The sequence below is a fragment of the Perca flavescens genome, chromosome 5, assembly GCF_004354835.1.
Source record: "Perca flavescens isolate YP-PL-M2 chromosome 5, PFLA_1.0, whole genome shotgun sequence".
Taxonomy (NCBI): domain Eukaryota; kingdom Metazoa; phylum Chordata; class Actinopteri; order Perciformes; family Percidae; genus Perca; species Perca flavescens.
The window spans coordinates 4335294-4347730 of NC_041335.1; the positions used below are offsets into that span (position 1 = coordinate 4335294).

Genomic DNA, 12437 nt, shown 5'->3' on the forward strand with positions numbered 1-12437 from the left:
CCAACAGAAAACACTGTTCACCAACTGCTCCAAACAGCTCTATTGTAGTCCAGCCTTTACTTCAGAGACAAACGTGGTCACTTTGTAACACGTTATAATGCTCGCCTAGCTGCTAGCGTGGCACACCCTCATACTCTGCTTCTGACTGGCTAGTAGTCCTTACCTAGCTACTGAGCATGTGTGACTCCCAACAAAGATGGAACAGAAGTGAGATGCCTCACTCTGTAGCTAAAACAGAGAGCTCAACACACAGGGTGAAAAGAGGAGCTGCAGCAATGTGCAGTACGACAAAAAGATGGTGATTTTTGAAAATTAAACCATGTAAACCTATTCTGATATAACCTCTAAATACAATTATGAACTTGAAAATGAGCATAATATGAGCACTTTATGTACTTTTAAGTACTGTATGTCAGCCTTTGCTTTAGTTTGGTGATAAAATAAAGCATTTGCTTGATCACTCCGAGTGAGACATTTTGTTTAGAGCCTAGGTTGGCTCCAACAGAAACTCACATCTTTACTAATCAAAACTCTTTTGATTGGTTCTACTCCGACGGACTTGTGAGTTGAATGTCTTGCAGCTTTTGTTTATTCTGCTGTTTCCTGTAACCTTGTATAAAACCCTGTCCAGAAACTCGGAGAGAATCCTACAGCTGCTTGTGAGCATCTTTCTCATCTGAACCAGCCTGAGAAAAACTATTTAAGTGCTGATTGATGTTGGTTCACTGAACATCTGAGTGTTAAAGGAAGATCCGTATTTGTTGCATTATGGGAAATGTTGACGTTTCACTTACAGGGTAGTTCTGGTGCCGGGGTGCGTTCGCGATCGCGGAAGGCTTGTATCATGTGAAGGTGTCGACAGTTTTGGTTCACTGAACATCTGATGTGGTGTGCACATTTAAACACAGGATCCAGTGCCGTTTCCAAGGTTTTATGGTTGTCAATGCAGGGAAAAGGTGGTACACTGCAGGTTTCAGGTGAATAATGGATGGTGGATGGATTGATGTATTGATGATTTTGTCTTAAATAAATATATAAAGAAAATGTCACAGATCTAAATAGCCATGAACAATCAATCATAACAAATTAAGTTGGATTCAGCTTGACTTACATCAGTAATGCATCCACAATCTGTACTTGTTTTTTCTCTTAACTTTAAACAGGATTTCACTCTGCAATCTAACATAAACCAAACAATATACATCAAACGTTCAGGCACAGCATTCAATGTGACCAAAGTAAGTGTTACACAACGAAAAAGTCCATTTGACTCACATCACTTCTCTCTTGGTTCTGCCCGCTTTCTTTGGAAGGAAAAAGTGACTAATGCCCCGGGATCATAGAACCACAAAGCCAGACATTTCCTCTGAGTCAGTTGGCTATACCTAATGTGTTAAACTGTTGGGATGGAATTTGTGCCACAAAGTACAATGTCAACTAAAGCAGATCCTGCATGATGATCCAATTCTGTCTGGCTGGTAGAAGGGTCATTTAAGACTATAATCATACCTTTATTACAACAATGAAGAGTAGTGGAAGTTTTTGTAATGGGAAAAATTACATTTAAGCATAATTCCTTTTATTTTTATGTTTTATTTCTACTTTAATTTTCTCACATTATTGAAAGACCGTTTCTGCTTAACTAGGGGCTACAAGATCACCCTAACCCTATCTCTAGTTTTCCCATGCCAGTTAAGATGTAACTGGGGGGGTGAAAGTCGTACAGGGAGGAGGAGGCGAGATGGCTCCGAGATGTCTTCATGTGTATCAGATTGCCTGTAAGAATTGTAGCGTCATAATAATCCAAGTGCGTGTGTGCTGTCACTCTGAAGATGCATATAAGCCTGGTGGTTCTGTTCACTCATTTTAGGAATTGACTCCACATTGGGCTGCGGCCTTTTGTGAAATCATGTTGCTCCTATATTTGCAAATATATATATGTTTTTAATAAAATACAAAAACCCAACTTGGTTCTAGTCTCAGGACCCTATTTTAACGATCTGAAACGCAGGTATGAAACGCAAAACGCAAGTAGCTTTGTGGGCGGATCTCGGGCGCTGTTCCTATGATACCGGCGGGATAAATGACTCTTGCGCCCGACGCAAATCTAAAATGGGTTGGTCTGAAGTAGCTAGGTGTGATGTGGCCGTAACGTGCAATAAACCAATCAGAGCGTCATCTCACATTCCCTTTAAGAGCAGGAGTGCTTGTTACATGGCGGATTGCTATTATGACGGCGGATTTGCCTGGCGCACGCCAGCGGGAGCTGTCCGAGATGCGGCAAAGTAATAAATGCCCGTCTTGGCCGGGTGACGATGTTGCTGCGGCCTCTCAGGCGCATCTCCTCAAGTCTGGAGAGGATTGCTGCAGCCATGGAGCGTGGGCCTCCAAACGCACCACCTGCACCTGTTGTGCCCCTTCCTCTTCCCCCCCACTCCATCTCCGTCCACCCGCTCCACCAGGAGCACATCGCGCATTACTCCCGGACCAGAATCCACCGTAGTTCAACATCACGTCTCCTTAAGTCCTCTAATGTTTCCTCATTTATGTCATCAACACATCCGTGATTCATGGAAATGTTGTGAAAACACAACAAGCCACAAAGAATGCTGGGACCTTTTAAGGACTGTACTGTAAAGTTCCTCCTGATCTATCCAAACACCTGAAGCGCATTTTCAGTAATATTTTTCTTTGTAATTATGTATGGTTTGCAAAAATGGGAACTGCTGTGTCCGTTTAGATGAGAGAAGTGTATGCGCGTTGTGCACACGCTACATTATGGCCAAGCATGCGCCCCTAAAATAGCATCTGAATAACGCACTACTGACTTTAGACCAGGTTTTTCCTGGTCTGTGGCGGAATTGTTTTCTGAAACTGCAAAATAGCACCAGGGAACGTTTGCGCCTGAACACGCCTCCTCTTTTTGCTGAACCGCCCACGGGAGCGCAAATACATTCCCTAATTTACCGACGTGCGTCTGTGGAGGGAAAAGTCTTCTGTGCAACGGGTGCAAAATAGGAATCATACATGCGTCGGTGTACAAAGGCAATTGCGCTGAGTGCAAGATAGGACCCTTAGTCTCTCATTTGTTTCAATTTACTAAACTCTGAAAACGCCACCCCCTGCTGCAAAGGAAACTTCCACGACATTTTCATATCCTGTACTTCAGTAAAAGTGCTAATACCACACTGTTTACAAGTAAAAGTCCTGCGTTGAAAATGTTACTTAAGTAAAAGTATGCAAGTATTCTCACAAACTGACACAAAATCAACAGTAATTCATGAGTAAGTATTAGTTCTGTGCTTCTCAGTCGATGGTTTGGAGTTAGTCAGGATCGAATGACGAAGAAAGATTTCAGTAAGTGAAACCCCACTCCTTTACAACCTGGAACTAATCATATTAAAAGGCCAACATTAAAGTTGTTCATTTGATTTGGGATGGGAAATGCAAATAGTGAGAAAGTACTTTTTCCAACTCTTTTAGATAATCAGATATGCAATTACAACAGCTGTGTAGATACTAAATGTTTGTTTGAAAACGGTTTTAATAATGACATGCAATATATTAGATATGCAATGCAAATAAAAACTCGTATAATACCATAAGTTTCTCAAAGAATAAACAGTACTTTATTGTCAAATGACAATATGTTGATTACACATTCACAATTGGAATCAGTGCAAGAACATTTGTTTTTTCAAGTCATTGTAAGTCTCCATCAATCAGAGAAATTCAAATTCAAATGACAACTGGAAGTCATTTTGAGGAACCGGACCAACTTTAAAACAACATAGAGCGGTGCCAATAACACATAATGTAATCACTGCTTTGTACTAGAAACGATACATGGAAGTTGTATTTGGTTGCGGTGATTTCTGGACACAAGACATTGAGCTTCACACTACAGAAATATTCTTTTACCGTGGAACTGTCTGCTCAACAAAGAAGAAAAACGTCACGTTCAACATGTCGAGTTCCAAGAATCCATGCCTAAACATGCCCCTTCCCTGAAGCCTAACGCTATGTAATGAAATGAGTCAATCATCGATGCGGAGTGTTTTTTTTTCAGAGCGTATCATTTGGTTAGTTGGCGCCCACATAGTCTGTGTCGTGCATTATCACAACCCGCTGTTGCCAAATGCTGTGAATCCAACACTTTCTCAACATGTATACAAAGAATGTGTTATTCATCTAAGACAGAGAACATAGGTCACAAATATTTTGGTCCTGATTAAGCCAAGATTTCTCAAGTCTCAAAAATGATTATCTGACTCCTACAGACAATTTTAACCTGCGCAGGTTGGTAATATTTGTACTGCAAGTCCGTCAGCATCAATCAGTATATTGCACTTCTTACGCCTTCTTCCTCCTCCAGTGCATTAAGTCATGTTGCCATTCTTACAGGAAAAACATGAAATGGTTATAAGTTAATAGTGCTGTCAGTTAAACGCGTTATTTACAGCGTTAACGCAAACCCATTTTAATGGCGTACATTTTTTTTATCGCAAGATTAACGTTCTTTTTGGCCTAGCAAACTTTGTAGTTTTTTTTCACATGCTGTTGCAACAACTAGTAGTTTAACGTTAGAAAAACTACAACACCACACCGGATCTAGCTAGACCGGAAACAAACAGGCACACCGCACACGCTTGTTTGGGCTTGTGAGCCGGCCAAAGAGTAGTAGGCTAACGTTACGTTTTGATTGGATGGCGAGCGCGGGACGCCGAAATGGATGCCAATAAGATTCTGAATGGAAAGTTTAAAGCCAAATGGTTCCATTGACAGGACCAAAGTGATGTGTGTGTTTTGTCGTTGTGAACTGAGCTATCATTGCAGCACGTCCAGTCTAAAATACCACTTGATGGCCGAGCACACAGCTGATGCCGATTCTCCGCCCAGGCGACAAAAGCACAAAGAAAGCTGATCCACTTTTCCATGTTGATAAGAGCATTAAAATGAGAAAAAAAAATAATGGGACAAAAAGAAATCAAGGGACATTTAGAATAGATAAAAATGTGCGATTAAATATTTTAATTGTTTGACAGCACTAATTATTATATATCATCATGGCCTACTGACAAAGGCTGATGGCCACATGTCTCATGTATGAAATCTGGAGTAGAAAAGCGGCTTGTTTTTCTTGTCAACACCCATCGTCACCTTTTTCAGAGTGGCCACGGTATTGAACTCCGAACGCAAAACAGATATTAACAGTCAAAAAATAAAGAGCTGCACAAATATAGTCTCTCCGCTGATTGTACAGTGAGGAAAACAAAAGGGTGCAACATACATACACAGCAAAAATGTGGTACAACTTCAAACGGCTGCACAAATTCAATTAATATTTAACAGGTCCCCCGTGCTCAAACGAATTATCTTACAAAACATAAAACAAACAAATGGATTGATATGACATCCGACAGGCGGCAGCTACCACACGGTACATTCATGGTCCCTGTGTTTTGTCTACAGTGACATATCTGGTCAGGGTCCGTAGTTTTCTAACAGTTCAAAATAAGAAATCACAGCCTACCCATCCTCAGATTTGGTCCTTCTTTTCAGCAGGCGAGTATCAGCATTTGAATAACTTTGTTGATCTTGTCAAGTCATTCCACATCCTCTAGGATTTAGCAGAGCTGCAGAGCTTTCCTGCCCTGGACTTGGACCGTGAGAATGTGGGACATGTCATGTGTTTGATTAAAAGGTCTGTCTCCCCCCCAACCCGCCCGCCGGGATGCAACTACTTCATTCACAAACGTTAAATTGTTGCAATTGCTAAACCGCTAAATTGGTTTTCTCTAAATCCCTCTTTTTGAACAGCCGTGTCCTTTAGTGCTGTGCATTGGGCTGTAAAGAGTGACACTGCACTTTAAATAAAAAAAAAAAAAAAAGTTTGGTAAAATGTATGTATCACCTTTTCAAAACCAAAAACACAAGGAATGGATTAAACTTTGTGTTCATCCGTGCTAACGTAAGCTGCAATTGTTAGCATGTCCAGCTAACTAGCTTACTATTGACAGTAGTAACCTAGCATTACTACAAAGGCCAACAGTCAGCATAGTGCTAACCAACTACATTACTGTGCGAGTCTACAGGTTAGAGAAAAAGAAGAAGCCTATAAACAGCGTACATTGGTGAGGAAGCTGACTTTTTGCCTGTGACATGCAGCGTTAGCTTTAGACTTTTAGCACAACATGTTGCCATTAAGTGTATGCTTAAGAGCCCTTCTTTAAGATTCTTGTTTTAAAATGAGTCAGCTGAAAATAAAAAAAATAAAAACTCTGTTGGAGACGGCTTTTTCAACCAACACACGGAGCTAACGCTAGCTTAGTTGGTTAGCTGGCTAAAGCACCTAAAATTTGTTAGCGAAAGTTCTCATTTCAGCCGACAAAATGGACGTTCACTGGCTAGAAATGAGAATCTGCTATTTTCTACCTCTGTCTGAGATCATAGACCCATTGGGTAGAAAATAACTCACAATTTTGATGGTAAATCTGCAATTTAGTCTACTGGATTTGTGCCGTGTGAGAACTGAGAGCATGACAGGCATAGCAAAAGTAACTAGGGGACAGGGGTTAGTGAATGGCCAATGTATGTAACAAGAAAAATTATATTCATTGCACCTGAAAGCTTAATTAAGATTAATTATTAGTAATTTCCCCGCAACTGAACAAATATCTCTGCTTCAAAAGCTGACAGCACACATGAACCTAAAATGGTTAACAGTATAAACATAGAAGCAGTAATGGATCGGTGATGTTGAGAGAGAGAGAGAGAGAGAGAGAGAGAGCAGCAGTGGTCGAGCAAGCTACAGAGGGAGCGCAGTAATCAGAGGAATAAAAGGCCCTCGTCTCGCAGCACCTTCTGAAGCGCACGCACACACACACACACACACACACACACACACACACACACACACACACACACACAGACACAGACACAGACACAGACACAGACACACACCGAGTGAAGGTGCCACATTGTCGGATTATGAGTGAACGCAGAGCTTCATCCTGTACGTTTCTGTCAGGGGAACTTGTGCGCAGGTATGAGACATAAGAGGCAAACGGCAATTGGAATTCAGAATGCCATTATTGGCTTGGGGGTTACACACCCACATTGGGCCCAAAAGGCTCTTGTTGACGGCCAGAAGTGTTCCGACTCTGCAAAAGAAAAAGAAAAGAGAAGGTCCAGGCAGAGGGCAGGTTCTCTGCAGATACAGACACCACCCCACACCGCTAGTTGGTAATGAGGATTGAGAGGGATAACTTGTATTAGTCTATACATGTTTTTTTTTTGACGAAAGAATTGCATATTATATCTTTAAGGAGCTACTTATACACCCACGGGTGATGCTATTTCATCTTGGTTTTATTTCATATTTACCTAGTCTAGACAATCTCATTCTCTATCTGAACAGAGTAGAAGCATAGGAAGCTTCTTAAATAACTCAAGTCATCTGGCTCTGAGCTAGGATAACATTACATCCTAGTCAAACTTTCAGTGTGATTTCTAGCAGGTATTCGGAGATGTTTGAGAAATATGGGCCCTGGTCAGCAGAGCTTCACCGGGTCAGAGGGGAGAAGTTGCCAGCTAGGCTGTGGGCCGGGCCCCTGCCCTGCAGCAGACGGTCCTCCACCCCTGGGTGGCCCTGTGGGCCCCAATACTTCCCTTCCCTTGCTAATCCAGGTCCAGGATCTGCTCAGCAACAATGTCCATGGCTGCAGAGGCCTTGATAGAGCTCCCTGCAGAGCCAGAGTCCACAAACATCTGGGGTATTTCATTCCCAAAGTAGATTTTGCTGTTGGCTGCGATGGCCTTGAACTTCATTAGCTGCAAGTACTCTGGTGTTAACTTCAGCTGCAAGAGGGGCGACAGAATTCAAATTACATAAGAGCAGTCTGGACTTCAACTCGCTATTAGTCCTGGCTAAGGCGGGAAGTGTGTTTGTGTCATCTCTTTACCTTATTGGCCTCTGCGACTCTCTGTGATGTATAGAACTCTGCATCGGCCCTGGCTCTCTGCTGGGCCAGGAAAGCGCCGTCTATAAATCAGAAACAAGCGGTAAGAAAGTAGAAAGCTGGCGTAAATACTGCCATCTGCAATTATGACTTCTATCTAAACAACTGGTTCCCAGACTCCAACAGCAAACCAGTACTCAATACAAACACGCTTGGAAATAAGCAGTTCTGACTGTACACAGCACAGCTGCTGAAAACCACTTGGAGATCTACTCGTAATCATAACACTAGGTTTTCTTCTCAACTTTGTTACAGTATTCAGCATGCTTGGCTCTTTCTTAGAAGGAATCACAGAGTGTGACTTAGCCTAGCAGGAAAAGCACACGTGGTAAACAGTGACAATGGCTGTTTTCCATTTTGGTGAGTAAAATGTGGACAACACGAGGACTGTGGAATTGGCACACATAAATAGCATGCAGCGATTATTTATGACATTACCATAGACTGTAAAAAAAATAGTGGACGTAAGAGGGTGGGAGAGGGTTGTTATTCTTGTTCAATTGTGTTTGTATGTTCTGTATGTTAAAAAATAAATAAAAAATTGATCATAAAAAAAAATAGTGGATGTAGCGGCAGACGTCACCCAGTGGTTTATGGAATTTTGCTTTAGAAGCCTGGAGTTTGGCAATTTGGCCGTCGCCATCTTGTTTTTTTGAAACCGGAGGGGATGACTTGTGGACGAGAGGGTGGAGCTAGCGAGGATGACGCGGCCAAGCCAGTGTTGTTTATGGTTGCAATGGCGCTTTGCTAAGCTAAACGCTAAAGAGGGAAAGCTGCAGACTTTAAACCCTTCTGAAGCGAGTCATCCAGCGGAGTTTTACCACTAGGTAAACATGGGCCCCCGAGGTACTGGTGCCATTCATCTGCATGTACAGCAGAACACAGACAATCAGGACACTTTCCCTCCCTTTAGTTACCAGCTAACGTTAGCCTTGGTTGGCAAGGTAAGATAAGATAAGAAAAGCCTTTATTAGCTAAGTTTCCATCCACTTTTCAATCAAATTATTTGAAGTTCGGTACAAAAACTCATGCGAATAAAGCTGGTGAAAGTGTGTTTCCATCAAACAGCTTTAAAGCGAATAAAAACCTGTGCGTAATGACGTCACATGCTGTTTTGCGATTAAATTGGCATATCGAATTGATTTGAGACATTTTAAGGTGTTTTCATTCATTTTTGCACTGAATCACACAAGATTCAAGCGAACTTTTGCAAACAAAGTTTTGCTAGATAGTTGTTGTTGTTGTTGTTAATATTAGAAGCCAAGCTATAAGCTCCGATGGGCCTTTGGCTGAGGATCTGATCCAGCTCATCAAAAAGGGGGAACTTGCCTTATATTTTCCCTCCGGCACCACTGCGAGACAACTCTCTTTTTTGAGCCGTGATCGCTGTTTCAGCGCCTCCCATTTACTCCGCAGGACGTCCCACGGCTTGTTCTAAGGGACATTCTAAAACGGTTAACGTGAAAAAGCTTAACGTGGTTTAATATCTAAACAACGATAAATCATCACCAGATGTATCATGGTCATATCTTGTCATGAACACTTAAGCCTGTAAAAAAAACTAAATCGAAATCCAATGATTATAGAAGTTATCTCACGTTAATGTGTCAGATAACGTCCATAATATTTGGACATTGGGTTAGATTTGACCGTTTTAAGTGGTTATGATGAGCAATATAGAAGAGGATTTTTATGGTGATGATTGATCGTTGTTTAGGTACATTAAACCACGTTAAGCTTTTTCACATTAGGACTTATAAAGCCAATGAGAACCGTGGAGAGTCCACCCCCAGCAGCTCCGCTGCCCTGAAGCAGAAACGCTTTGTCAGATAACTTCCATAATAATTGGACATTGGGTTAGATTATTTGACAGTTTTCCGTGGTTATGATGGGTAATATGAGAGAGAAATTTGGTGATGATTGATCATTGTTTTGGTACATTAAACCACGTGAAGCTTTTTCCTCGCCATACGGCCACTGATGAAGAAAACAACGTGAGATAACTTCTATAATCGTTGGATTTTGATTTCGTTTTTTTGACAGGCTTAAGTGTTCATGACAAGATATGACCATGATAAATCTGGTGATGACTGATCGTTGTTTAGATACTTTAAACCACGTTAAGCTTTTTCACGTTAAGAGTTTTTAGAATGTCGTACGTAACCTTTGTTGGTCATTTCCTTCGCGATCTCCTGATAAACGATGGCGTTTCTTAGATTTTTACAATCTAAAATAGCTGTTATATTTTTCTGGTAAATTAAATTTAAAAAGTATCTCGTCTCCTCGTTTGTCCACTTACATCTGTTTTTGTTGACACCTGTCATGTGTGCAAACAGAGCGGAAATACTGGGCGGAAATGAACTGAAACTTCTTCTTCTTCGTTTTATTGCGGGTTGCGGTATGGAAACATAGCCAATGTCTCTGATAGGAGAAATTCATCTTGGGCATTTGAGAAAAACGAAATGGCGACACATCGCACATAAATACACAATAAAAGTTGTGAGGTTTCGGTTTGTCCATTAATAAATGATGCAGCTTTAGGTGCAACATTTGAGGCTGTGGTTCATAATTGTCATTGGGTGAAACCTGGCTCTAGTCTGTTTACACAATAGTCTATATCCACGCCGGATTTCACTCATTTAGGCCCGATATCCGTTGCCCTGGGCTTCCTTTGTGTTGTTATTCTAAACTCCGGTGGATTTGTGAGGACTACGGTTAACTGCTCCTCAGATATCTGCAGGGTAAATCCAGACAGCTAGCTAGACTATCTGTCCAATCTGAGTTTTCTGTTGCATGACTAAAACAACTTTTAAAACGCACCCGTTCCACTACAACAAGTTCCTTACGAGCCTATTTTGCAGCGGCACCGCGCCTTTTCTCCAGTGCTTAGCACCGGCCAAGACGATTGTGATTGACTTAAAGAAATGCCAATAAACAAGAACACGTTTTCCTCCCATGCCCGAATGCTATGTGGACTATCCAGACTCCCCTCTAGTGCGCTTTGGAAGGAGGGTGTGGCAAAGCGAGACTAATAACACAATAACAATTTAGATGAGTAATCCAGAACTATAACTTATTAAAATAGCATGATTACATTGAAAATTATTCCTCAACTATAACTCTCAAACCTATCTTTACCATGTCATGTGCTACTTCAGTATACAACAAACTAATATTATTGGGACCACAACAGATGAACAGTTAGTATCTATATTCACATTATAGACACCACCGCTGACTATCCCTAGAACAATTTGGCCACAATTAGGTCCAATGACCATACAGGGTCCAGCCATTTACTAGGTTTAGACCGAGTCTTGTTACATTGTTGTGCTGGTGCTTTTAATTCAGCAAAGGATTTGCGTACTTCTTCCATTGCTGGATACAAACCTTCGATTTCAGAGATCCTTTTTTCAGTTTCCTTCTCCATCACCTTCTGTCCAAACTTGATCTCTGCCACTTGAGCCACTTTCTCAGCCTCTATAAAACAAAGCATATTTGCATTTCCAACCTGTAGTGTGTGTAATGCACTTCTCCGTGATTGCTTTATTCCGTCTCTCTCACCTATCACAGCTTTGATCCTTTCGGTTTCTGCCTCCTTCTCCACAACCTTCTGTGTCTGTACAGAGACAAGCAGCTTCGTCTTCTCGCTCTCCCTGCAAACATAGACACCCACGTTAACTGTAAAACCCAGACTCTGCATGGCTTCATGGGAATGCTTATTTTGTTGCTGTCTTCATGGCGTCTTGTTGTCTTCTGTCTGTAAATTTTAACCCGTACTAATGTCTTGCTGTTTCCGGTTGCTCTGGTACCCAAAACAACTGGCCAAAAGGACTAGAGTTGAAAATTAGACACATTTACAGAAATGTTGATTAATGTGCATTGTCCTTATAATTAAATAAAATGAAATATTCCAATAGTAGTATGACTTTTTTTAGTTTTATCTGGAGCTCGTTTAAATAGTTTATAAAGTGGTTGTGCCGTTGTGGCTTCCATTTCTTGCGGTTATTGTGAAGCACTGCAGGCGGCCTCCGTGCTGGAGTATTGCGCAATACCAGCAAAAAAATCACCGTCACGCACTGTTAACAGCCTTCTGTCTGCTCGGGAACTTGCAAGATCATTTTACCTGGCTATCGGCTCATTACCCGCACCTGGTTTCACCTCTGGCCCATTCCCTCATTAGTCCCTCACTAATATCAAGTCCACTTTCCCTTAGTCCCTGCCCGATTGTCTTGTGTGTTAATGCCAAGCTCTCCAGTGTTATTTAGTGTATATTTGCCTGGTCTGCGTGTTCTGACATTAGATTCTGCCTGCCTGCTTCTCTTCAGATTTGTTTGCCTGTGTGACACATCTCCTGGTTTTTACCCTCTCTGAACTGTTTTGAGTAAACTGATCTTTTCTTACAAACTCCAGACT

The 12437-nt window shown here is 41.6% G+C and overlaps 1 protein-coding gene across 1 annotated transcript in view; it reads right to left on the bottom strand.

The window, feature by feature from the left end:
* Positions 1–7107: 7107 nt before the first annotated feature.
* erlin2 (ER lipid raft associated 2) overlaps positions 7108–12437 on the bottom strand; it is a 29862-nt gene continuing 24532 nt past the window's right edge. Inside the window, exons 9-12 of the mRNA XM_028579046.1 lie at positions 11586–11677; positions 11412–11501; positions 7965–8044; positions 7108–7860 (exon numbers count right to left, since the gene is read on the bottom strand). Of these exons, the coding sequence (XP_028434847.1) occupies positions 7681–7860; positions 7965–8044; positions 11412–11501; positions 11586–11677 (442 nt within the window). The 3' untranslated portion in view covers positions 7108–7680. The remainder of the gene's footprint in view (positions 7861–7964; positions 8045–11411; positions 11502–11585; positions 11678–12437) is intronic.